The sequence below is a fragment of the Myotis yumanensis genome, unplaced genomic scaffold (assembly GCF_028538775.1).
Source record: "Myotis yumanensis isolate MYYU_CA2020_CCGP unplaced genomic scaffold, mMyoYum1.0.hap1 SCAF_3, whole genome shotgun sequence".
NCBI classification, from domain to species: domain Eukaryota; kingdom Metazoa; phylum Chordata; class Mammalia; order Chiroptera; family Vespertilionidae; genus Myotis; species Myotis yumanensis.
Window position 1 is genome coordinate 82,081,801 of NW_027223754.1, and position 27,394 is coordinate 82,109,194.

Here is a 27,394-nt window from a genome sequence, read left to right on the forward strand (position 1 = left end):
ACATACACCCAAGAATAATTATTAAATATCAGTTATATTTCTTTGCCTCCTTTTTTGCTGATTAAGTAACCTCCATAATCTATAATCAGAACTGACTGAGGTAGCTGAGCCTAATATACCTTTCTTTAAAAATATTTTATCCAATATAAAGAAATGGAGAAACTATCCCACTATAAAAAGAGACTCTCATAAAAAGTGACTTCTTTCTGGGGAATAAACTTGAGAGCTGATTTCAAGTTCTGAAGTCATTCTTAAGAAAAAGTTGGCCTTCTGCTTAACTATTTTAAAATATTAAATTTAAATTATTTGGTTTTGCTCTAAATTGACATCATATGCTTAAGTGGCAGAAGTATATACATTCATTAAAACTTTCAAACAGTTACATATTTTAAGGGCACTGTTAAACAGTGAAAACTAAAGACAATGTAAACAAAATAAAGCAGCACAAATTCTCCTAAGAATGAACAATTGCAATGTTCATTGAATCATCCTTAAACTGTAAAATATGGGTCTTGCCATGGCTCAAAAACTGAAACAGTGATATGTTATAAAAAGTTATTAAGGTGAGAACTAGCAAACTAGTTAAATACTTTGATTCTTTCATTATTTTTCCCAAACTTAAAAAAACACACAAAAAAACTGGTGGAAATGTTTAAAAGGTAAGGGAAAAAATAAGAAGTTTTTCATATTCAGTGAACATGAAAAATTGAAATAATTACAAACAAGAACAGTATTACAGCTCTTTAAATATAGAGATTTTATTTCTTAATCCATTCTATATTTCCTATAACATCTAGCCATTTTGATATAGTATATTCTTTTTTTTCTTATAAGAGTGAGTCAAAAATCCTAGGTTTATATAAGGCATCACTAATACAAAAAAGGACCATGAGAAGATATGGGAATAGGTTAGAAATTTTCTGAAACTATACAGGTGACTTACAGAAGTTTAAAAGTTGAGATAATTTTCCCCTATTAAATTTAGCAAATTAAAATTTGCACATATGCTGATAAATTTATTCCTAAGTATTTCATGTTTTAATGCTATTGTAAATAGTACTTTTACAATTTTATTTCCCTATTGTTCATTTGATTTTCTTTTTTTTTTTTTTTTTTTTTTTTTTTTTTAATATTTTTATTGATTTTTTACAGAGAGGAAGGGAGAGAGATAGAGAGTCAGAAACATAGATGAGAGAGAAACATCGATCAGCCGCCTCCTGCACATCCCCCACTGGGGATGTGCCCGCAACCAAGGTATATGCCTCTGACCGGAATCGAACCTGGGACCCTTCAGTCCACAGGCCGACGCTCTATCCACTGAGCCAAACCGGTTTCGGCCATTTGATTTTCTTTTACATTCACCTTGTATTCTGTGACCCTATTCAATTCACATATTAGTTGATTTTGTGTGTGTGTGTAGATTTCTTAGTATTCTCTATACACACAATCATGTCATCTTTAAAAAGAGCCAGTTTTACTTCTTCTACTTGAGCACGTATGCCATTTATTACTTTTTCTTGCTTTATTGCACTGGTAAGGATCTCCAGCATAATGCTGACTGTCCTTGCCTTTCCCAGAATCATAGGAGGAAAGCATTTAGTTTTTCACTGTTAACTATAAATTAGTCATAGGTTTTTCATAGATGTCTCTTATCAGGTTGAAGAAATTTACAGTCTAAATGCTTAAACATATTCATGGCATTATATTACAGTCCTTGTCTGTTAATTTCATTATCTACCATTTTAGGGTCTATTTCTATTAAACAATTTTCTTGCTACTTTGTATATCTAGCAATTTTCCATGGAATGATTAACATTATGAATACTATGTTGCTGAATATCTGGATTTTATAGTCTTCCTCCACTCAAGGTTAAATTTGTTCTGCTAAGCAGTTAATTTTGTATGAGAAAATTTCATACAAAAGTCATTTTATATGAGAAAAACTTCTAAATAATGTTAAATAGAAAGCATCCTTATTTATTTAAGGCTTATTTTTAAACTCTGCAAGGGTGGCTGTAGAGTAGCTTTTAATGTGAATACCAGGAGTATTTAATGAAGTCCCTGACCATGCAGGAGTTCTGGTTGTTGTTCAGTGCACAGCTATCTCTGGTAGTTGTTCTTTTCCCAGGGCTTGTGAACCTTCCTGTGGTAGGACTAATCTGGTGCCAGTTACTCCTTCAAATCCCAAGAAGGAGGTTTTGACCATTCTTCTATTTTACTTTGGTTCTCTTCTCTTTTGGCCCACTAACTCTGCCTTCTTTTCTTCTACAATTATCTTTTAAGAACACATAATTATTTAGTGAAAGAACCCAAACAAGAAAACAATTCTTATAATTCAATCCAATGTTTTTTCCACTACACAATATTTTTTTTTTTTTATCTCCTGGGCTTAAAACAATAATAATTTAATCTAGTTTTAAGTTGCTTATTACTTGGTATATTCTTTAATTTCTCTCTCTCCCTCCCTCCTCAGTCTCCTCTATTGATTTGCTTATATTTAATTTTTAAAAGATTTGGAATAGGTTAACTGATAAATCTAAAAACAATTCACGTCTAAAAAATCTATTTGATTAAAAACTATCCCTGAAACAGCACTATGACCACACAAATTTAGGTAAAAAGTGTTTTCAAGGAAGGCAAAGAAACTAACTTATTTCTTCCATATTTTTTAGTTCCTTATCTCATACCTGAGATTCATAGTTTATTGTTTCCCTTGGGGGCTATTTTAGCTTCCTGTTAGAGTGGGATTAACCTCTACATATTTTTCTTCTAATTTAAGAGCCTTTATGTTGATGAAATCTGCTCCTAGAATATAAAGTTCATTACTCTCTGTTCACAAAATATCTATTAATTCATGTTTACAAAGTATTAGTCACTTTAAAAATAAATTTTGCCTGGTTTTATTACCTTTTAAGGAAAGGAGAGATAACAGCAGGAGGAACAGAAATGAAACTGGTTTATACTAGTACAGTTGGACTTTAAAAAAGTATTTTTAAGTTGTACTGAGGAAAATTAAATGATTAAATCAGATCTTAAGAGGTATGGGGCTTTTCCTCTTACCTGTGCAGCTGGATATATTCTCGGGGTCTATTGAGCAGATGAAGGAATCTGTCAACAATCTTGTTTTTTCCTACACCCTGTAATTACACAGAAAACATTAAAAAGAGATTTTTCTTCTTTTTTTCTTAATCTCCCCACTACCACCCATGCAGCCCCAGATAGCTGTCAGCCTGCTCTCTATCTATGAATCTCTCTCTTTCTTTTGCTTGTTAGTTTATTCTGTTCATTAGATTCCACACATGAGTGAAATCATATGGCACTTGTCTTTCTCTGACGAGCTCATCTTGGAGGAGGAGGAGGAGAAGGAGGAGGAGGAGGGGTAAGGGGAGGAGAAGGAGGGGGTGGGGGTGGGGGAGGGGGAAGAAGAAGTTTATGTATGGAGGTAAAACAAACCAGAATTTTTTTTTTTTTTTACTAAAACCTATTTCCTCAAAGTTGTACTATTTTACCTATTGTTAATGAAAACGAAACTAGCAAACATACACAGCACAACTTCTATGACATAGGTTTTTTTCTGAATTTACTTCTAAATACACTATTTCTAAACTCTTCTCATTAAAAAAATATGTAAGTAATTTTATCCTTCTACATATTGTTTTTTCTCTTCTGTAATTTTATACTGAAGTGTCAACATTAGAGCAGAATATTAACTATTTTAGACTTGAAGAATATAATTAAAGGTGATCAAATAAGTGGAAAAACAATGATTTCTTTGAATCAGTTCTTCAGATGCATGGTTTTCAGTTGCAGAAAGAGGTAATACTCAAACATTCACTTTTCCTTTTATCCCCCTTTCTACTTCTTTAAAACTTTGGAAACCTAAAATTATAACCAGGGTTTATTACTAAGTCTCACCAATATGTGTTCTTCCTACAAATGCTCTCATTTCCTTACCACTTACTAATGCTGAGGGTTGCTGTCCTTTTGTAGAAGACAGACAGTTAAAAATGAAATCCACTCCCATGCTATTTCCCCATTTTAAGGGTAAACGGGGTCAAATATATGGTGAAGGAAGACTTAACTTTTGGTGGTAGGCACACAATGCAATATAAAGATGATGTATCATAGAATTGGACACTTGAAACCTATATAACCTTATTAACCAACTAGAAGCCCACTGCACGAAGATTCACACAATAGGCCTCCCTTCCCCTGGCTGCTGGCACTGATTTTCCTCCAGCACCTGGGACCCAGGCCTTTGGTCCAGCCGCAGTGGAGAAGCCAAGCCTCGAGGCTAGGCTTTTCCCCTCCAGCCGCAGCAAGGCTTGGCTTCTCCACTGCGGCTGCAGCGAGGCTTGGCTTTAGTCTTCAGTCTTCACTCCGGCTGGAGCCTTCAGTATTCACTCCATGCCTGCATATGCAAATTAACCACCATCTTTGTTGGGTTAATTTGCATAGTCACTGATTAACTGGTGGGCGTAGCAGAGTGACACCAATTTACATGTTTCTCTTTTATTAGATGCCATCCCAATAAATTTAATTTAAAAATAACAATAAATAAATAGTTTTCACTTGGAGGTGGAATACTCCATTAATGAGATGTAAATATTTTAACAATTGATTTGTGTGGAAAGAATAGAAGTGGATTTAAAAAGCTGAGTTCTATATGTTATAGCAATAAATAATACATTGATTTCTCATACTGTGCCAGGCTCTATGTTAAGTATTTTCACATGTTATTTCATTTAATCATCATAACAGTTCCATGAGGTAGGTATTATGATTATTCCAAATTCACAAATCAAGAAACCAAAGCTCAGAAAAGTTAAGCAACATGTTCATGGCGACACAGCTAATCATCATGGAGCTGGGATTCAAATTCAGGCCTGTCTCATTCTGTGGCTCATGCTTTTAGTTTCAACATTATGGATTATATTTATTTCAATCTGTAATTGGTTTTGGTAACCTAGGCCTTGAATTATCTCTTTCCCAACTTCTAGGAATCCATCCTATAAAAAAGTTAGACAGATAACAAAAAAGTATGGTAGCAAGAACAGAAATTAGACAGGTAAGGGAAAAGTATTGTAGCAATTAATTTTTCTAAAACACAGACCTCCTCAGGTCATTTCTGACTAAACTTTAAAGCTCTTATTGAGCCTTTAAGTAAATGCTAAAAGCATAACTTAGGAAAAACTTTCTGTAAATATCCTGAGCAAAATCAAACATCATAGCAGTCTACTCTTTCCAATCATAGTTTTAACCTAAAACAGAAAAGCCTCAGGATTACTTTAATTGAATAAATACATACATAGTATCTTATCTTCCCATTTTAAAAGCTATATATACTCATTTTTCTCACTGGGAAATTTAGGAAACAAAGCACTTCCCAATGTGCAACTGCTAAAACAAATCTGCTACCTTTTTTTTGTTGTTGTGTATATTTATGTGTGCTTACTAGTCATTATTCTGTATATACAATCTGTATCCTTTAATAAAAATTAGCATGAAATAGCTTTTATATCATTATTTACTCATTTTGAAGATAATTTAAGAGAGTGAAAATTTAAAAGGGAAAAGGAACCTGTATGATGAGAGATCCTCAAAGCTAGAAATTGTCTCATGACAATGGCACTTATCAATTACTGGTTAGTCTTTTGTGTTCCTCATAACAATGTACTGGAAAAAAGGAGTATAACAGAGGTAGGAGTCAGATGGCCTTTAAGTGCAGGGTTAGGAGAAACAGGGAATATAGTAAGCCCCACAGGCGAAAATCACACTGAGGACTGGAAATAAATGTGCTTTCAGGTTCTGAGAGAAATGTTCAGGGACCATGACTTCAAGGACTTGGAAGTCGGGGACTCTTATGACATCCTCAGGCTTACTATTTTAGTCACCCTGTTTCCTCAGAGAGATTAGCAGTAAAATCCTTTTGACGAAAGGGCTTATGCATTTGTCCTCCTGGACAAGAAGAAAATGCAAAACTTGGAAAACTCTATCCACATCCCTGTCAAGGGGGAAAAAGTGCAAGGAGTAGAGTAGAAGAAAAGGGCCAAAGAGGAATGGAAAGCAGGGAGAGTAAATGAGTCTGGGAATGAAATTTTAAGTCCTGGGACTTATAAGTTGAAGGACTGCCACCAAAGAAGAAAAACTTGCAAGCTTGCTGTGTCGGCCCACTGCAAGGCTCAAACATGTTCCTAATCAGCCAACTGTCTTTGTTCACACTGTCTATTCTGACTAGAAGAGCCCATCCTTCCCCATGTATCTGTTATCTTCCACTCACCTCTTGGTGTTCTAATGAAATGTCCCTGCTTCTCTGAAGCTTTGCCCAATTCTTGCTTTGTCTTCTCTCCTTCAAATCTGAAGACCAGGATGGTTCCCTCCTTTGGGTTCCTAAACCACCATCTCTTAGAGCACTCACCACACTGTACGCTAGCAATGTGTCAAGTGTCTCAGCAAGAAGACGCACTCCTTGAGGCCAGGACAGTCCCCCTATTCATGTTCCTATCACTGGTGACTCACATATAGATTTTAATAGGTAATAACTCTTACAATATGAGGAAAGGAAAAAAGGAAATGGAAGTCATGCAATTTGCTCTTATTACAGAGGCCAGAAACCTCTTCCAGGGTAGTTCTGCTCCCTTTTATCAAACAAAAAGGAAACTGACATTTACGGAGGCCTTTGCTTTCTGCATACACACCCTTTCAGTGCTTAATTACTTGAATCCTCATGCCAGTCATGTGAGTGGGAGATAATGTACCTATTTTGGAGAGAAGGAAATTTAAATTCTAAGCAGTTAAGAACCTTACACACAATGGGATTTTGAAGGCAAATCCATTCTGACTCAACAACCGGGCTATTTTCTGTTTCCCCATCTTGTCAAACAGAATGTCAGGAGATAGCCGCACTGAACTGATGTCATAGAGTCAAAAATCAGTCAGTCCAAGGCTATAAAAATAGCTTAAAACACAAGTCCGGGAACTCCCTGCATGATAACTAAGGTTTAGGAGGGGAACGATGAGGAAGTCAAGCTGGATCTTTTCTTGGGTATTAATATTTTAAATGGACTCCAAGTCCATGGCCAATATTCAGCTTTCCCTCATGTCTCTGAAATGCCACAGCTTTGGGCCTTCCTTCCAGTATCCACCCCGCACCCCGCCTTTTATTTATTTATTTTTTAGGGAACTTTTATTTTATTTTTTAAAATTTCTTTATTAAGGTATTACATATGGGTCCTTATCCCCCCATTACCCCCCACCCCTCATCTCCTCACCCCCCTGGTGTCTGTGTCCATTGGTTAGGCTTACATGCATGCATACAAGTCCTTTGGTTGATCTCTCCCCCTTACCCACACCCTCCCCTACCTTCCCTCTGAGATTTGACGGTCTGACCGATGCTTCTCTATCTCTGGATCTGTTTTTGTTCATCAGTTTCTGTTGTTCATTACAATCCATAAGTGAATGAGATCATGTGATATTTAACTTTCTCTGACTGACTTATTTCGCTTAGCATAATGCTCTCCAGTTCCACCTATGCTGTTGCAAATTGTAAGAACTCCTTCTTTTTTACTGCAGGGTAGTATTCCATTGTGTAGATGTACCACTGTTTTTTAATCCACTCATCTGCTGATGGGCACTTAGGCTGTTTCCAAATCTTAGGTATGGTGAATTGTGCTGCTATGAACATAGGGGTGCATATATCCTTTCTGATTGGTGTTTCTAGTTTCTTGAGATATATTCCTAGAAGGGGGATTACTGGGTCAAATGAGAGTTCCTCCCCTAATTCTTTAATGTAGCTTTCATAGAGTTATATCAGTTTGTATAATATTTTGAGATGTTTCTGCATTTTTCCTTTTTAGAAAAGCTACTATATGAATGACATTAACAAATACCAATTGCAATCAAAAATAAAAAAGAAAGCTAATATTACAGTAAAATCACGAGAAATAAATTGCAGCAGCTTTTCTTTAAGCTTAAAATTCCCATCAAATGTTGAACCTTCCAACTTTGCTTAAAACTAGCCTGAAAATATACTTACTATACTATTAGGAAACATGGCCCCTGCTTAATTTCTCTCAGGTGGAGTTTCAACTACTATCTGAGCCCAGATTTGCTCACTTAAATAAAGAGGGCCTAGAAACCTGATCTCTAAATATTATCTAATTCTAGTATTTTTACTCCTATAAATAAGAGATCCCTGATATATGATCAATGGAAATTTACTTTCCAAATTCTCAGTGAACATGCATTACTTACGTAATCAGGAAAAAAAAATAATAAAACTGAATAGTAAAGGATCCGAAACATTTGCATAAAGGGGTTTCTTCAAAACAGAGCCAACAAACAGTACCCAGAAGTCAAACTAGAAGACACATTTCAATCACACTGCTATTTTTTCATGGCTCTAAAACAAACGTATAAAAGCTTCCTATCAAAGTTATAACCTCCTTTTCAAGCAGGAATAATAAAATCCACATTCCTGCAATTTCCCTTTAAAATATCACATTGCTATAAATGACAAAAATATAATTTTGAGTAGTTTGGTCATTAGGTATGAACAAAACAGCCATGACAGATATTGGGGGTGGGGAGGATCAGTGTGTCTACAAAAACAAAATACAACTTCCAAATAAATGCAAGAAAAATATTCACTAAGAAACACTGGGTGGACAAACTAATTGGTAGAGAGAACATGGCAGAATGGCAAAGAATTTTCAGATTGTAATTCAGGCAAATTCACTAAGCAAGGGGTTGAGAAGGGACATATAATAATCTACACTAATAAAAGACAAACATGCAAATTGACCATACCTTCGCTATGCCTTAAGCCACACCCACCAGCCAATCAGAGCAACTATATGCAAATTAACCCAACCAAGATGGCAGCCGGCAGCCACAGAGCTGGAGCAAGCAGGAGGCTTGGTTGCCCCAATGATGGAGGAAGCCAAGCTTTCCACCTGCTGCGGCGGCTCTGAGCTCCACTCAAAGCAACAAAGTTTCAATTATAGAAGGTAAATAAACCCCAGATACCTGCTTTCAGCCGGACGTGGCCACTGAGCTGGAGCGAGAAGGAGGTGTGGGTTGCCCCTGGCGATGGAGGAAGCCAAGCTTCCCTCCTGCCCACCTGGCCGGCTCTGAGCTCCTCTCAAGGCTACAAAGTTTCAATTATAGAAGGTAAATAAATCCCAGAATAAAAAAAATAAAGAAAGGAGAGGCTGGGAGCTTCCGTCGCCGGGGGGCTTGGCCAGTCTGAAAACAGCCCTCAGCCCCTCACCCAGACTGGCCAGGCATCCCAGTGGGGACCCCCAACCCTAAAGAGGGTGTGGCCAGCCTGAAAACAGCCATCACCCCTCACCCAGACTGGCCAAACCTCCATGGGGTGGGGTCCCCATTTGGGGCGCTTGACCAGCCTGCAAACCGCCATCAGCCCCTCACCCAGACTGGCCAGGCACCCCAGTGGGGACCCCCACCCTGAAGGGGGTGTGACCAGCCTGCAAAAACCCATCAATCCCTCACCCAGGCTGGCCAGGCATCCCAGCGGGACCCCCATCCTGATCCAGGACACCCTTCAGGGCAAACCAGCCGGCCCCCACCCATGCACCAGGCCTCTATCCTATATAATAAAAGGGTAATGTGCAAATTGACCCTAACAGCAGAACAACTGGGAATGACTGGTCACTATGACACACACTGACCACCAGGGGCCAGATGCTCAATGCAGGAGCTGCCCCTTGGTGGTCAGTGCGCTATCACAGGGGGAGCTCTGATCAGCCACAAGCCAGGCTGATGGCTGCCAGTACAGTGGTGGTGGTGGGAGCCTCTCCTGCCTCCTCAGCAGCACTAAGGATGTCCGCCTGAAGCTTAGGCCTGCTCCCTGCTGGCAAGTGGACATCCCCCGAGGGCTCCCGGGCTGCCAGAGGGATGTCTGACTGCGAGCTTAGGCCCAACCCCCGCCGGGGAGCGAGCCTAAACCATCAGGTGTTCATCCCCCGAGGGGTCCCAGACTGTGAGAGGGCACAGGCCGGGCTGAGGGACCCCCCCCCACCGAGTGCACAAATTTTTGTGCACCGGGCCTCTAGTATAATATAAATAAAGATGAGTGTCATTATATTTGATGAAACCAAGTATTTCATAGCTTTGGGATTCCCAGGTTGCTGGAGCTACAAGTACAGGCCACTTAGTTATCAAATTCCCTGCTGCCACTACCAGCTGGGACACAGGCAAGAAAATTTCAGAACAAACTGTTCAGCCCCTCCATACATATTAGACAATTATGCTGGCATAGCAACATGGTATATTTCTGATGTTGTACCACAGCAATCTGCTAGGGCTCAGTTCAAATCATTAATTAGTAAAATTCACACATTCTTTAATTTTGGCAATAAAATATTCACAGTATCTCAGTATTAAATAATTCAACAAACATTTACTGAGCCTGTACCAGAAGAAAAACTAAGTTCCTGGTCATAATAAGCCTATATTAATAGATGAAATGAGATATAAAGAATTATATAGAATTATATAGTTACATTATATAGAATTATAGTAATAATGTGAATGGAGTCCTGCTTCGTTGGCACTAAATGTATGCTTACTGATTTTCATAGTGTATAAAAGAGTTCTAAATCAAAAGCTATAAAAATTAGAAAATAAAGCAATTATTTCTAGTTTGGAAAAAAATACATTGTAATTTCATTGTGTAAATTAATCAAGAACTTAAATTGGCTTAATGAAATTTATTCTAGAATATATTACCTCATTTGAAGTTTATCAATATTGGTATAATTCTGAATAAAATATTTGTATTCATTAAAATTGGCCAATACGTCTCTAGATAATGAGAACAGGATTGTATATCTTTTCTCTTTCAAAGGGACTTGGGAGGCACATTAATTAAATTCAATAACCAAGTTTCATTTGGGTATTGATTGTTAGGTATAATAATAGACCTGTGATTATACTAGAGAGAAATTCTGAGACATTTACTATTATAACAAAAATGCATTATGTTAAAGATGTATTAAAAGGTGATATATTTAGACCTGGCTGGTTTGGCTCAGTGATTCAAGCATTGGCTGGCAGACCGAAGGGTCAAGGGTTTGATTCCTGGTCAAGGGCATGTACCTCAGGAGCAGGCTTCATCCCCGGCCCCAGTCAGGCGCCTGCAGGAGGTAACCAATCAATGTGTCTTTCTCACATAGATGTCTCTCTCTCTCTCTCTCTCTCTCTCTCTCTCTCTCTCCCCCCCCCCCCCCTTCACTCTCTCTAAAAGTCAATGGAAAAAATATCCTCAGGTGAGGATTAAAAACAAAAAAATACGACATTTTTAAAAAGTGTTAGGGGAACAGATAAAACAAGATGGACAAAATGTTGATAATTGTTGTGATGGGTATAAGGGAGTTCATTACTCAACTTTTTATAGAATATATTTTAAATTTTCCATAATAGAAATTTTTTAAATGCCTGTACTCTATATGTAAAGTACTGAACATAAGTTTGCTATTAAATATTATTACTGTTACTAGAGGTTCGGTGCACAAAAATTTGTGCACTCGGGGGGGGGGGGGGGCGTCCCTCAGCCTGGCCTGTGCCCTCTCGCAGTCTGGGACCCCTCGGGGAATGACCACTTGCTGGCTTAGGCCTGCTCCCCGGGGGATTGGGCCTAAGATGGCAATCAGACATCCCTCTGGCAGCCCAGCAGCCCTCGGGGGATGTCCACTTGCCAGCGGGGAGCAGGCCTAAACTGCAGTTGGACATCCTTAGCACTGTTGAGGAGGCGGAAAAAACTCCCACCACCACCGCTGTACTGGCAGCCATCAGCCTGGCTTGTGGTTGAGCAGAGCTCCCCATGTGAGAGCGCCCTAACCACCAGGGGGCAGCTCCTGCATTGAGCGTCTGCCCCCTGGTGGTCAGTGTGTGTCATAGTGACCAGTCATTCCCAGTCTTTCTGCTGTTAGGGTCAGTTTGCATATTACCCTTTTACTATATAGGATAGAGGCCTGGTGCATGGGTGGGGGCCGGCTGGTTTTCCCTGAAGGGTGTCCCGGATCAGGGTGGGGGTCCCGCTTGGGTGCCTGGCCAGCCTGGATGTGGGGCTGATGGGTGTTTGCAGCTGGTCACACCCCCTTCAGGGTGGGGGTCCCCACTGGGGTGCCTGGCCAGTCTGGGTGAGGGGCTGAGGGCCGTTTTCAGGCTGGTGGGCGACTGAAGCTCCCAACCTCTCCTTTTTTTCTTTTTTTTTAATTCTGGGATTTATTTACCTTCTATGGCTGTCACTGGAGCTGAGAGCCGGCTCCAGCTCGGAGGCCTGGCTCCAGCTTGAGGCCTCGGCTGCTGAAAGCAGGTATCTGGGTTTTGTTTGGCTCCTATAATTGAAACACTGTTGCAGCTCCAGCTCTGAGACCTGGGCTGGCTGAAAGCAGGTATCTGGGGTTTGTTTAGCTTCTATAATTGAAACATAGTTGCTTTTGGAGCTGTTGCTTTCAGGCTCAGAGCTGGGCTGCGGCAGGTGGGGAACCTTGGCTTCCTCCATCACTGGAGCAAGCAAGCCTACTGTTCACTTCAGCTGTGTGGCTGCCGGCTGCCATCTTGGTTGGCAGTTAATTTGCATATCGCCCTTATTAGCCAATGGGAAGCGTAGTGGAGGTACGGTTAATTACCCTTTTTGTCTTTTATTAGATAGGATTGTTATAACTGTTGTTACAACTAGAATAAGAATTAGCATGATCCGATGAAAACAAAAGCATGAACTTTGAAGGTCTAAGTCCTAATTTTCATTAACTAGCTATGTGATCTTGAGCAAATATTTAAACCTATTTCAACTTCAGACTGCTTATTTGTAAAATGCGGAAAATAAAAATATATATCTCAAAGGGTTGTAGAACTAAATGAGATGATCAAAAAAGTACATTGGAAATTGTAAAACATACAAATATTAGCATTTTTAATACTTGCTCATAAGAAACTTAAAATTCAATTATAGAAGAAATAAAAAAAAACTTATCATGCTTTAAAGGAAAATTAAATCAAAATAATGATGAAATACTGTAAAAGTCCAGAGGAAGACATTATTTCTATTTGGAAGAGACTAAAAAAAGCCTTCATAGAGAAAAAAATCATCTGAGTTCTTGAAAACTGGTAGGATTTTCATAGGCAAAGACGAGTGGAAGGTGCACTATATGAAGCAAACAGTATGAAAAATGGCTGGGGGAGAAAAAGACCATGGTATACCCAGGGAGGGAAAGAAACTCTAATTTGGAAGAACTAGAATTATAAACGTAGTTTGGAGCCAGGTCATAGGACATTCTGAGTGTCTCCCTAAGAAAGAGATTTTATCTGATAGGAAAGGCAGGGCCACTTTCAACTTTTAGCAGGAAAATAAAATTAAGAGATGCTTTCTAAGATTTATCTCGCTGCTGATCAGAAATTACCATGAATTGAAAAAAATTCCTAAAGTATCAGTACTGTGAAAACATGAAGCACATGATAGTCAAAGAGAGAGAGGGCATCCTGTATGAGAATCAGCCAGAGCTAACTTTTTACCTGATAAGGAGGGCGTAATATATTAGAATTCTGGTAAGGGGAAAACCTATGGTCTGTGGATTACAAGAGCTTACACATAAAAATTTCACCGATTGCTATTATTTGGTAAAATGATAAAAACGCTGGCTTAAAAATGTTTAAGAAGTTGATAAACCTGACAAATAATTGGACTATATTCAAGTAGAAGTGATTGCAAATTGTTAACTGTGACTCATTAAATATAAATTACATTTTGATGACTTGTTTTGCAATTTTGCCTAACATCAGAAACAAGAAAAACTGTAGAGAACAGTATGGAGCTTCCTCAAAAAACTAAAAATGGAACTCCCATTTGACCCAGTGATCCCACTCCTAGGAATATATCCCAAGAAACTAGAAACACCAAACAGAAAGGATATATGCACCCCTATGTTCATAGCAGCACAATTCACCATACCTAAGATTTGGAAACAGCCTAAGTGCCCATCAGCAGATGAGTGGATTAAAAAACAGTGGTACATCTACACAATGGAATACTACGCTATGGTAAAAAAGAAGGAATTCTTACCACTTGCAACAGCATGGATGGAACTGGAGAGCATTATGCTAAGCGAAATAAGTCAGTCAGAGAAAGATAAATATCACATGATCTCACTCATTTGTGGAATATAATGAACAACATAAACTGATTAACAAAAACAGATCCAGAGATAAGGAATCATAGATCAGACCGTCAAACCTCGGAGGGAAGGTAGGGGAGGATGGGGGTAAGAGGGAGAGATCAACCAAAGGACTTGTATGCATGCATATAAGCCTAACCAATGGACACAGACACCAGGGGGGTGAGGGCATGAGTGGGGGGGGGGGGTTAGGGGGCAATGGGGGGATAAGGACACATATGTAATACCTTAACCAATAAAGAAAAAAAAAAACAAGAAAAAATCACTATCTGTAGATGATTAAATTTTCATTTCTTAAATCAAAATACTGCATATTTAAAAAATAATTCTTATGTAAGGGGTACCTGAATGTTTTAGAACACTATATTGATAAAATATTTTTCCTTCAAATATCTGATAAAATGCAACTGCCTCTCAAAACTCAAGTTTCTTCACAAAAACAAAAGTTATTCTTATGAAGTTTTTAAACAACAAAAAAATACTGTTATAGGCTGATTGTATAACCCAAAATATTCACAGTAAGTATCAATTATATATAAAAGGCTAAGTGACTGGCCAACTATAGGCTGATTGTATAACCCAAAATATTCACAATAAGTATCCTATCTAATAAAAGAGAAACACGGTAATTAACCATAACTTCGCTACCCTTCCCATTGGCTAATCAGGGCGATATGCAAATTAACTGCCAACCAAGATGGTGGCCGGCTGCCAGGCAGCTGAAGTGAACAGGAGGCTTGCTTGCTCCAGTGATGGAGGAAGCCAAGGTTCCCCACCTGCCTTGCCGGCCTCTGAGCTTGCTCTCTAAGAAATGTTGTTGCAAATATAGAAGCTAAAGAAAACTCCAGAAACCTGCTTTCAGCCGTCAGAGCTGGAGCGAGCAGGACCGAAACAGTGTTACAATTATAGAACCCAAACAAACCCAAATCCCTGCTTTCAGCTGCTGAGGCCTCAAGCTGGAGCTGGCTTCAGAGCTAAAGCCAGCTCTCAGCTCCAGTGACAACTATAGAAGGTAAATAAATCCCAGAATAAAAAGAAAAAAGAAAAAAAGGAGAGGTTGGGAGCTTCAGTCGCCCGCCAGCCTGAAAACGGCCCTCAGCCCCTCACCCAGACTGGCCAGGCACCCTGAAGGGGGTGTGACCAGCTGCAAACAGCCATCATCCCCTCATCCAGGCTGGCCAGGCACCCCAGTAGGGACCCCCACCCTGAAGGGGGTGTGACCAGCCTGAAAACAGCCATCATCCCCTCATCCAGGCTGGCCAGGCACCCAAGCGGGACCCCCATCCTGATCCGGGACACCCTTCAGGGTAAACCAGCCAGCCCCCACCCATGCACCAGGCCTCTATCCTATATAGTAAAAGAGTAATATGCCTCCCAGCACCGGGATCAGCAGAGCTGCGAGGCCTCCCGAACCCAGGATCAGCGGAGCCTCGAGGCCTCTCGAACCCAGGATCAGCGGAGCCGCGAGGCCTCCTGGCACCGGGATCAGCGGAGCTGCGAGGCCTCATTGCCCTGGTGTCAAGCGGAACCTCGAGACCTCCGGGCCTGGGATCAGCGGAGCCACAAGGCCTCCTGGCCCCTGGAGCAGCGTGACGGGGGCAGCGCCCAAACACCCTGATCGCCCTGCAGCTGTGTGTGACAGGGGGCGGGACCACAACCTCCTTATCCACCCTGCTCTGTTCGTGACAGGGGAAGGCGCCCCAACCCCCTGATCGGCCCTGCTCTGTGCCTGATAGGGGGGAGCTCCCCAACCCCCTGATGGGCCCTACTCTGTGCCTGATAGGGGGGAGCTCCCCAACCCCCTGACTGGCCCTGCTCTGTGTGTGACAGGGGAAGGCGCCCCAACCCCCCCATGGGCCCTGCTCTGTATGTGACGGGGTAGAGCCGCAACCTCCCCATCGGCCCTGCCCTGAGTGTGACAGCAGCGGCGCCCCAACCCCCTGATCGGCCCTGCTCTGTGGGTGACAGGGGGCGGCGCCCCAACCCCCTGATCCACCCTGCTCTGTGCGTGACAGGGGGTGGCGCCGCAACCTCCCCATTGACCTTGCCTTGAGTGTGACAGGGGGCGGCGCCCCAACCCCCTAATCTGCCCTACCATGGGCGTGACTGAGGGTGGCATTGCAACCTCCTGATCCGCCCTGCTCTGTGCATGACAGGGGGCAGTGCCCCAACTCCCCAATTAGCCTGCTCTGAGCCCGACCAGGGGCTGTGGGGCAGGCACCTAGGGATTGGGCCTGCCCTCTGCCACCCAGGAGCGGGCCTAAGCCAGCAGGTCGTTATCTCCTGAGGGGTCCCAGACTGTGAGAGGGCACAAGTGGGGCTGAGGGACATCCCCCCCCCCCCCCCCGCCAGTGCACAAATTTCTGTGCACCGGTCCTCTAGTCAATATATATAAAAGGCTAAGTGGCTGGCCAACTGGCCAACTAGCCAACTGGCTGGTAGGTATGATGTGCACTGACCACCAGAGGGCAGATGCTCAATGCAGGAGCCTCTGAGTTACAACTTTGCAGAGTGCCCTCTCGCACTCAGGGGGGGAGGGCGGGGGCCCTCGGGGAATGTCAGACTGCTGGTTTTGGCCAATTCCCGCAGGCCAGGCTAAGGGACCCCACCTGCCAGAAGGACCCCGCTCACTCCCCAGGTGCAGCTGTCTGGGGAGGGACCGAGGGAGGTTGTCTCCAGGGTGTGTCTGGTCCATCTCGCCCAGTCCCGCCCCGCCAGCCACCTTCTAATTAATTTCCTTTCAATGTACATGAATCCGTGCACCAGGCCTCTAGTTTTGTATACAAAATAGAATATAGCTCTACAAATCAAAAGAAAAGATGTGGAAGGAAGGAAGGAAGGAAGATTAATCTTGAATAGAGTTGGGACAGAAGTACCATTCATAGAAAATAAACAGGCATTTCTCCTTTTACCCTCTCAGTAAAGTTGAGATAAATAGAAAGTCATGCTATGATTTTTTTAAAAAGCCAGTATGAAATTTGTAAATGCATGAAAGGTACATGCCATGTTATAATCATAGTAAGTAGAAGATACTGCATGTAACAGCATACAAAAGTGGTTCTACAATATGCGGCATTATACGCTAAGGGACCATCAAACGTGCAATTTCCAGGCACCATATCGCTTTGGATGACAGGCAGCAAATTCTGCCTCACTTACTGGAAAGTACATGTACTGTGCCCTAAAATCCCACAAAAAAAATTAGAAGGAGAAAAAAATGAATTTTGCTTTCATTCCAACTGGGCCCAGACTAATTGCTCCCACAAAGAAGGGTGGCAAGAAGGAGGGGCTGTTCTGCCATCAAGGAGGTAGTGACCACAGAATACACAATCAACATTCACAAGCCCATCATGGTGTGGGCTTCAAGAAGCATGCCTGTAGGGCACTCACAGAGACCCGGAGATTTGCCATGAAGGACAGGGGAACTCCATATGTATACATTGACACCAGGCATTGACACCAGGTTCAACAGGGCTGTCTGGGCCAAAGGAGTAAGGCATGTCCCATATCATATTTGGATATGTTGGTCCAGAAATTATATGAGGATGAAGATTCATCAAACTTTATAAATTGGTCACCTACATACCTGTCACCACTTTAAAAAAATCTACAAACAATGTAGATGAGAACTAATTGCTGATTGTCCAACAAAGTCAAAATCAATTTTATTTCACCAAAAGAAGATGAGGGCCACTTCATTTTGCCATAATGGATGTTTATGGAATTGTTAGCTTCCCAATAGAATAGTTATAAAATCTTGTCTAATCTTGAGAGAATTATATGGGAAGAAAAGGTGGGATTAGGCTTAATAAAGATGATAAACCTTGAGATTTCTCAAAATCAACACACTTTCTTACGTCTTTTTAATTTCCTCATTGTAATTTCCTCTGGTAAAGAGCAATCTTTCAAAACATCTCTAAATTTACAGCTTCAACTGTTGAAAAGTTTCGTTCATGGACTTCAGCCAGTTTCTACTTTGCAGACAGAAGGCTGGGTAGACTGTATCTATCTATAGACAGTTTGTATTAAGAGAACACTCATTAACACTTCATTGTATAATTATCCTAACCCACTGCTGGCTTCTCTGTTAATATTTAATTCAAAGCTTCACTTCTAATTGAGTTGGTTTTTGTTTTTTTTTGAGTAATTATCATATAATGTTTTAGAAAGACGAAGAGAAAGAAAGGAACCAGATCAACTGCTACAAATGGTTTACTTATATTCAAAATAAATCATGTGATTAAAATAGGCATTTTCTCAGATGGCTGTCACTTTGCATTTCAGTGAAAACACCAGTGACACTACCCCATGAGAGTTGAGAGTCAGCAGCCCTCAACTTACCTATCAACTGCACCTTCACTTGCCTTTTTCTTTTTGTTTTGTTTCACAAGATGGAAATAAGAGTGAAGGTGAGAAGGTGCATAAAATAGAAAGAGAGATACTGAAATACCACTGACAAAGAAAGTAGATAATTTTTTTCAAAGCTGCTGATGAAGGACCTGAGTTACTATGACTGCAAAAGTACATGTTCCCGAAAAAGAAATCTGGAAGGAGAAAAGCAGAAAAAGAGAACACATACTGGTAACTCCATACCAGTCCTTAGCAAAGCACATCTCTGTGTGGGGTACTTGCTATGAATTTGCCAACGAATATTACAGGTAACTTCATCCTCCCACATACATACCAAATGGAAGTAGTTAATGGAAGTAGTAATTATTAATAATGTATACATATACCAAATCACCACATTGCACACTTTAAAAATATTGTAAATTTGTCAATTATACTTTAATAAAGCTGGGGGGAAAGAGTCTATAATCTTTCTGAGATCTTAACAATAACATTAGCTTTTGAAAACAAGTTTGAGAGGAACTGAAATTGGCTAAAGTACTCAAAAAGTTCTATTAAGTAGTTTTAACCCACCACTTTGGTCCAATTTTCACTTCTTGACCTGGTATATGTAAGCATGCACAAAGTTAGACCTCATTTAATTAGCTAAATACTAATTAGCACTTAACTATTACTAGAAATTTAAAAATAATTAGTATTGCATTATTCTTTCCTAGTGATAATGCTGCCAGTCTCTGATCCTCTCAGTATGTTACCATGTCCAGTTGAATGGGCCACTTAACTATTAAGTGGACACCTCCTAGATTCTATCGAATTTGTTTCCTTCATTAAAATGTTGCAAATTCACAAAATAAAACATTTAGTCAATTTCTTTTAGAATCTCCTGACTCCTTGGGCTTCAGAAATATCAAGGACTGAATACTGGACTATTAACTGATCATCTTCCTCCTATTGTGATATACAAACTCATCAGGAAAAATGATTTTTCAGTATATAAGAGTAGGTAGAACTTTTCAAATAATAAAAAAGTACCATGAATAATTTATCACTTTCCTTTTAATCATTTAAAAAAAATGAAACTAGAGAATATTAAAGTCCTTTTTAATAGTACAGTGATACACAGATTTACCTCATGTGATGTCTACATTAACCCAATAAAGTGCTACAGGTTAGATTTAAGGAAACTGAGCCTCAGTAAAATGAGCAACGTGCCCAGAGTTACAGCTCTCTGTGAAAGTACTGCTATTGGACCTCTAACCAGTTAACTGCCAAGCCTGTGCACTCAACCAGTAAACCACTCAATTGGCCCACTTCTTGTAAAAAGAAAAGTCAGCACTTTAAAATGGTAAGTCTGAGGAACTAAATAAAGACTATGTTTTGTTTTTATAGGTTAAAAAAAGGAAAAATAAAGACCAAACTCCTGAAAACTTGTTATCCTTAAGTTAAAAACAATTTAAAAAAACCAAAGGTGCTGTTTACTGTGAGTCTGACAATTCAATTAAGGAAAATTATCAGAACCCTCCTAAATATAAAATATACATCCATTCCCTCCAGAAACACATACTGAATATCTACTATATAGCAGGTACTGTGCTAGAAACTGAGGATATAGAGATGAGCAAGGGAAGTGTGGTCGCTGCCCTTGAGGAGCATATAGACAAGTTGGAAAGACATCACTGTACACACAAATACAGTACATATGACTAGTGTGGTGACAGGGAGATAGAAAGACACAGAGAAGCAGGGGAAACCTAACTCAGTCAGGGACTAGCTAAAACCTCCTTGGAGTTAGGGGGAGGGGGTCTGGGAAGAGGGCTGGGAGTGCTCCATGCAGAGAAGAGCATGCATCAAAGACTAGAGCCCAGATAAGAAACTGCAGGAGTCCAGAGTGGCTCTGGCTAATAGAGTGCCTGAAAGGAGGGAGTCAAGCCTTATGAGTAGAAAGGTGGCAGAGCCTAGTCAGTGATGGCGAACCTATGACACGCGTGTCAGAGGTGACATGCGAACTCATTTTTTTGGTTGATTTTTCTTTGTTAAATGGCATTTAAATATATAAAATAAATACCAAAAATATAAATCTTTCTTTTACTATGGTTGCAAATATCAAAAAATTTCTATATGTGACACGGCACCAGAGTTAAGTTAGGGTTTTTCAAAATGCTGACACGCCGAGCTCAAAAGGTTCGCTATCATTGGCCTAGATCCTGCAGGACACTGAAAGCCATACTGAAGACTATACCTAAGGGCAGTGCAGAGCCAATTTAAACAAAAAAGAGAGACTGAATCAGATTTTAGTTTTACAAGTATCAATCTGGCTGCAGAGGAGAGAATAGATCAAAGTGGGACTAAGTTCTGGGTGGAACTATATTAGAAAACTATTGCTATAATCCAGGTGCTAGGTGATGGTGAGATAGGCTAGTAGATATTTATGAGGTACAATAGACAGGACTTGGTGGGTGATTAAATGGGGGGTAATTTAAACCCTGAGGTGACTCTAAAGTTTAGAAGGTAGAAGACCTTCATCATTTAATTAAACTAGTTATTTAGGTAAGAAAAAAAAGAATCATTTCTAAAAACTTATTCCAACAAAAACAAAAAGCTTACTGCTTTTATACTGTTACTATCACTTATTCATTAGTACCTTGAGTTCCAGCCATAACCATAACTCACCTGGTTACCAACCAATAACAGATGTTCTCCAAGCAGAAAGTCTTTGAGCATATCTTCCATCACTATCATATGCTAGAGAAAAAGAAAACACAAGGTTAATTGTGTTTTGCACAATCAAGGTAAAATAAGAAAGTTAACTATAGTGATGTCTTCAATGGAAAGGAAAACATCTATCATAATAGATAATACCTAAACAATTTGATTTAAAAAAAACACAAAAATTAATGATGTGGTTATAAGTCAGTTATATAACCAATTAGGTCACTGATACTAAAAACCTGAAATAGTACACCTGAGCAAAACTAAGCCACTCACCAATATTTCAAATATATTTTTCAGCTATCAAACAATGTACACTTGTTTTATAATTTAATATAGTATTTAAATTAACACTTGCTTATATAAATTTACAAACGCTTTCTAAAATAATTGGGGGAACATCGATCAGACCGTCAAACTTTAGAGGGAAGGTAGGGGACGGTGGGGGTAAGAGGGAGAGATCAACCAAAGGACTTGTATGCATGCATATAAGCCTAACCAATGGACACAGACAACAGGGGGGTGAGGGCATGAGTGGGGGGGTTAGGGGGCAATGGGGGGATAAGGACACATATGTAATACCTTAATCCAGTGGTTCTCAACCTTCTGGCCCTTTAAATACAGTTCCTCATGTTGTGACCCAACCATAAAATTATTTTCGTTGCTACTTCATAACTGTAATGTTGCTACTGCTATGAATCGTAAATATCTGATATGCAGGATGGTCTTAGGTGACCCCTGTGAAAGGATCGTTCGACCGCCAAAGGGGTCGCGACCCACAGGTTGAGAACCGCTGCCTTAATCAATAAAGAAATTTAAAAAATAAAATAAAATAATTGGCGATTTCCATGGAAGATTTTACACTTATTTATCCTTAACAATTACCTTCAAAGGATGTAATAGCTTTAAAATTAAAAATATATAATTTACCTTCCACATTTTTAATGTAAATTAAGACACAAAATAATAAAAGAACAAAATTAAAGTGGTTCACAATAGCCACAAAGGAAATCCCATTGCTCTTTTGTATCTTAAAAAATAGGACAACTATTAGTAGGTTATAAAGGCTCAGAAGGTAGGGGTGGAGGGGAGAACAATTAATATCCATACTTTCTCCTGGTTTTCTGTATTAAAACAATACAGGTCTGATAAGTACTGAAATTACTGAATTCCCTAGTTGTAAGAAAAGCAGAATAGAGTTGGTAACTGAAGCCATGAAATTGATGAGAAAGGAATCTGATTGTTTCAGTATTAAAATCTGATTAAGTCTCTCTCTTTTGCTTAAATTGGCTCCTCATTTTGTATCTAATATATCCTGCAGATATTTTTCTAGATTGTCACTTGCTTTTTTCCCCCAATGTGGTTTATGTATTTTTTGATATTTAGAATATTTTCCTTTTACTTGTCAAATTAAGCAACATTTTCTTTCAGAGTTTCTTTCTTCAAGAGAAAATTGAGAAAATTTTTTCCCTTCTTCAAGAACAGATGAATATTCCTTAATGTTTACCTTGGAGGTTTTTATTTTTTAAAATGCTTTCAGTACACCATGGAGCTGGAATTTTAAGAAGGCTTGGAGTAGGGTTATGTCAATGTATTGTCCCTCCTGGATCACTTTTAAGAATAAAAAGAGACATTATCAATATTTATGCTGGGACAACATGCAAACCAAGGTATATGGTTACCTTAGTTCCAAAGGAGTCCTAGAACACTCTTAATCTGGTTCTAGTGATAATGTGGTCTGGAGACCTCTTCCTTCTGACTAAGATGAAAATTCAATATCAACTTCCAGATAACATTAAATTCTCCCAGAAATAAATGGGCTAATCTGCATAAATAGATAGAAAAATTGGAATGAGCACCTGTATAGCCAGGTAAAAAGGCAATGTAAGTAAATGAAAAATAACCCAAGCTATATCTATAGTCTACTTTTTCTTATGTCCCTCTACTTCACGCTTCATTACATCTAACTAATTATTCAAATCAAATATTAGCTAAGGCTCAGGTCACTGCCTACATCATTCTTCTCTTAACCTCTTGGCTCCCTTACTACCACAGACAATTCCTTAAAGTCTCCTCTCCAAATTCTGTCTCTTCAGATTACTTCCTATCTCTCTAAAATTCCTATCCATAGTCTTCTGAATTGGCTCTTCTTGTAGTAATTCCTTAAATTTTCCCTATGTTCCTTCATCTGTTCTCTCTCCATCTTTTTACATGCTTTCTTGGGATGAGGGGGGTAACAGGATAGGGCACAGCAGATTGTGTCTATTCTAACATGGCATCCACTTGAGGACCAAGGGGGGGCTGTGTGCGGAGTTAGGGAGCCCCACTCCAGTAACTGAAGAGCTACTTCAGACCCTACTCTCCTAACTCCTTTCTCATCCATTCCATGGCTTCAACTACCAACTCTACACTGATCTTCAACAGCAAGACTTTTTTCCTCAACTCTAGCCCTGTACTTCTGAGTAACTATTGAACTACTAGGTTATTTCCCAGTCTCCTCAAACTCAATATAGCCAAAAGTTGGCTCATTACTTTCTTCTCAAAGTTATTCTTTATCCTGTATATTTTATCCTGATTAATAGTATCATTTTCTACCACCTGGCTCCTCCCTTATCAAGAGTCAATTAAACACCAAGTCTAAGCTATTGAGCCACCAAAACGTCAAGTATATCTATCCTTTCCTTTTTATTCCCACAGTTTTCCTTTAGGTTTTTATGATCTCTGGCCTAGATTTTTATAAGCCAATTTGGCTTCTCTAACTTAAGTCTCTCCTTGAGCCAACATGCTCTCTACAGTACAAGCATACCTCATTTTTTTTTTTTTTTTGCATTTCACTTAATCACACTTCACAGATTTTGCACTTTTTACAAATTGAAGGTAAAACCCTCCATCAGCAAAAGGACTATGACTTGCTTTATTGGTATATACTTTATTGCGGTGGTCTGGAACCAAACCCACAATATCTCCGAGGTATGCCTGTACTGAATGTCACTTTGTTGTTCAAAATCATGTCACTTCTCTCTTCAAAATTTCTTAAAAGACTCCTAATACCTTAGAGCAGGGGTGGGCAAACTTTTTGACTCGAGGGCCACAATGGGTTCTTAAACTGGACCGGAGGGCCGGAACAAAAGCATGGATGGAGTGTTTGTGTGAACTAATATAAATTCAAAGTAAACATCATTACATAAAAGGGTACAGTCTTTTTTTTTGTTTGTTTTGTTTTATTCATTTCAAACGGGCCGGATCTGGCCCGCGGGCCATAGTTTGCCCACAGCTGCCTTAGAATCAAAGGTCACTCCTTAACTTATTGATTTAGTCTCAGTCTCATCTCCTACCACTCTCCTTCTCCTACACCGTGTTCTTCTAGTCATGGGCACAATTTAAAATAGCTTTCTCTTTATTTATTTTTTAACTTTTCCACCAGACCATGTGCTTCTGGGGGGAGAATCTTTGTCTTTCATCTCACACAAAGTTCCACTGACTCTACCTCCTAAACAGCCCTGCCATGTATCCTTTCTACTCTGTCCCCACTGGCACTGCATTGTTTAGATCCTTCATGACTTTCATCTGAACTATTACAACAGCCTCCTGGTCTCTCTCTGCCTTAGTCCCAACTTACAGACAACTTTAAAGAGTGAATGCAAAGCTAGCAAAAGCGGAAATGTGCTTAAAACCTTTCAGTGGCTTCCTCACTTCTGAATAGCACCCAAATTCCTTAATTAGCAAGGTCCAGAAGATGTGACCCTTTCCTAACTCATCAGCCTCATCTCGTATCACTCTTCCATTTGCAACCTCAGCTCTATGCCAATGACAATTAATTATATGTAGCTCCCTAAATTGGCTACTCTCTCACATAGTCATGTTTCTACAAATGCTAGTCTCTCTGCCTGAGAGACTCTCTCAACTTTGCCTGGTTAACTCATTTTCCATGATCATTCCAATCTGGGACCAGCCTCTCCTCAATGCTACCATGGTAACCTGTGTGCACCTCCATCTTACTGTGGAGTAACTATGTGTACTTATCTGTCTTTCTCCCCCCTTGACAGACTCAGCTCTGGAACTGTGTACATGTGTGTGCACACAACTATGTGTGTGTGTGTGTGTGTGCGCGCGTGCGCGCACGCACACGTACATGCGTACATGTGTGTATTTTCATCTCAGTCTTCTAATATCTTATGACAAGGCTTGACATATGGGAGATATTGTTTAACTTTTTCAGATCTAAAGCTCATTACGCTTATTAAAAGGCTATTAAATTCTCCTGTAATTTCTCCGCCTTAATGCTGCAAGTGTAATATTCCTTAATCACAGACTTAATGAAATAATATTCCTGATTATGAACACTTAAAATCTTATTCATCCTTTCATTAATTAGCTCAACAGATATTTATTCAGCAGTCACTCTATGCCAGGCACTATAATGTTTCCTGGAAATGTTGAAAAACACATTTAAAAAATCAGTTTCAACATAACGTGGTAAGAGGACCACAGGGCATAGAACAAGAGGAGATAGAAGCACCTAAATATTCAAGAAGCACTGAAAACTACTGCTTCAAAGATGGAGTGTGGCATAAAAGGAAACAGTAATGAATGCAACAAAAGCAAATTTAATCAAGACACTGTCCCTAGAATTGGTACAGCTAAACATTTTCATTAAGAGCTAATTCGTAATGCTTTATGAAAAGAAGGTATGTTTGGAGCCAGGCTACAGAAAGTCCCTCAGGGCCACTGTGTACAGTTCACAGCAGCCCTGTGGACCTCAATGTCTATGTCATAAGCACCATGGCAACAGACACTATGTTCAAAGACATGTGGCCTTCCCTGCTACTGAATCCTACATTCTTGTATGCTGGCAAGTCTTTTAAATGTTTGCTACCATGGAGTTTTTTAAATTTCCACTTATATCAAAGTTTCCTAATTCTTTTTTCTTTATTCTTTTTTACTACATGGACAGAGTGTGATATTAATACTTCAAAATAGTATATTTTCCTTACAATTATGTTTTTGTCTTTATTGACAGGAAAATTTTTTTCTTCCTTTGTGTCTTATAAGTAACTTTATTTTCTGTTCATTTGTCTACTGCTTATATAAGAACATTAATGCTCTGGAAGAAAGTAAAATCTATATTAGTTAACTGGCTACATAATGAATAAAAAGCAAATTGGGTTATGCCTTTTGCTATGCTATAGATAACTAAAATTTTAACAGATTTCAAAATATTTCATTAATATTTTTATTGAGAAAGAAGTATTTGCCTAGATAACTTCAATGTTGTTAATATAACATAGGGATATAAATTAGAACACTCATTGAACAACAAATAGAATTGGAAAGTAGCAGATAAAAGGAATTTTACTTCAATATCTCTAAATCCTTAATCTAGTGAAACAGTAGGTAGTTTTTCTAACATACTTTGTAAATGTAAGGCTATTATTTACATGCAGATTAGTGACCAAATATTACAGAAAAAATTTTAGTGTTTTATTATAAAATAACCAATGGACAGAAAATCTGGAAAGGAAAAACTTTTTATATTATGAGTGATTTTCTCTGGAAAAAATCTTATTAAAGTAAACATCTACAATAAAGCATTCTGTATACAAACTTATTTCTGTCTTAACAGAAGGACCATAATTATAGGTTTTATAAGTGGAAATTGTCTACTGTCTTCCCTTAAAAAAAAAAAAAAAAAAGAAGGAAAAGTAAAGGCTGGGAAAATACTAAAATTTTTCCAAAAAAGGAAAAGAATATGAAGGAAAGAATGCATTGGACAGCTCCAGCCAGGTGGCTCAGTTGGTTAGAGTGTTGTGTACACCAAAAAGTAGCAGGTTCTATTCTGGTTACGGCACATACCTAGGTTGTGGGTTTGAACTCTGATTGGGGACCATACAGGAGGCAACTGATCAATGTTTCACTCTCACATCGATGTTTCTCTCTCTCTCCAAAAATTAATAAGCACATCTTCAGCTGAGGATTAAAAAAAAGAATGCATAGGACACATCCTTCTTTAAACTAAAATTATTTAACAAATAGGAAAGCAAAAGAGAGGATATTAGTTCTACTTTGTTTTTAATTTAATAATATATTCATTTTATTAACCTGAAGTATAGTATATGTGTGCATATAAAATTTATTAT

General features: G+C 39.3%; 1 protein-coding gene across 1 annotated transcript in view; it reads right to left on the minus strand.

The window, feature by feature from the left end:
• Nucleotides 1-27,394, minus strand: part of VWA8 (von Willebrand factor A domain containing 8) — a 386,454-nt gene that overhangs the window by 201,319 nt on the left and 157,741 nt on the right. Inside the window, exons 20-21 of the mRNA XM_070409005.1 lie at nt 21,219-21,290; nt 3,061-3,137 (exon numbers count right to left, since the gene is read on the minus strand). Of these exons, the coding sequence (XP_070265106.1) occupies nt 3,061-3,137; nt 21,219-21,290 (149 nt within the window). The remainder of the gene's footprint in view (nt 1-3,060; nt 3,138-21,218; nt 21,291-27,394) is intronic.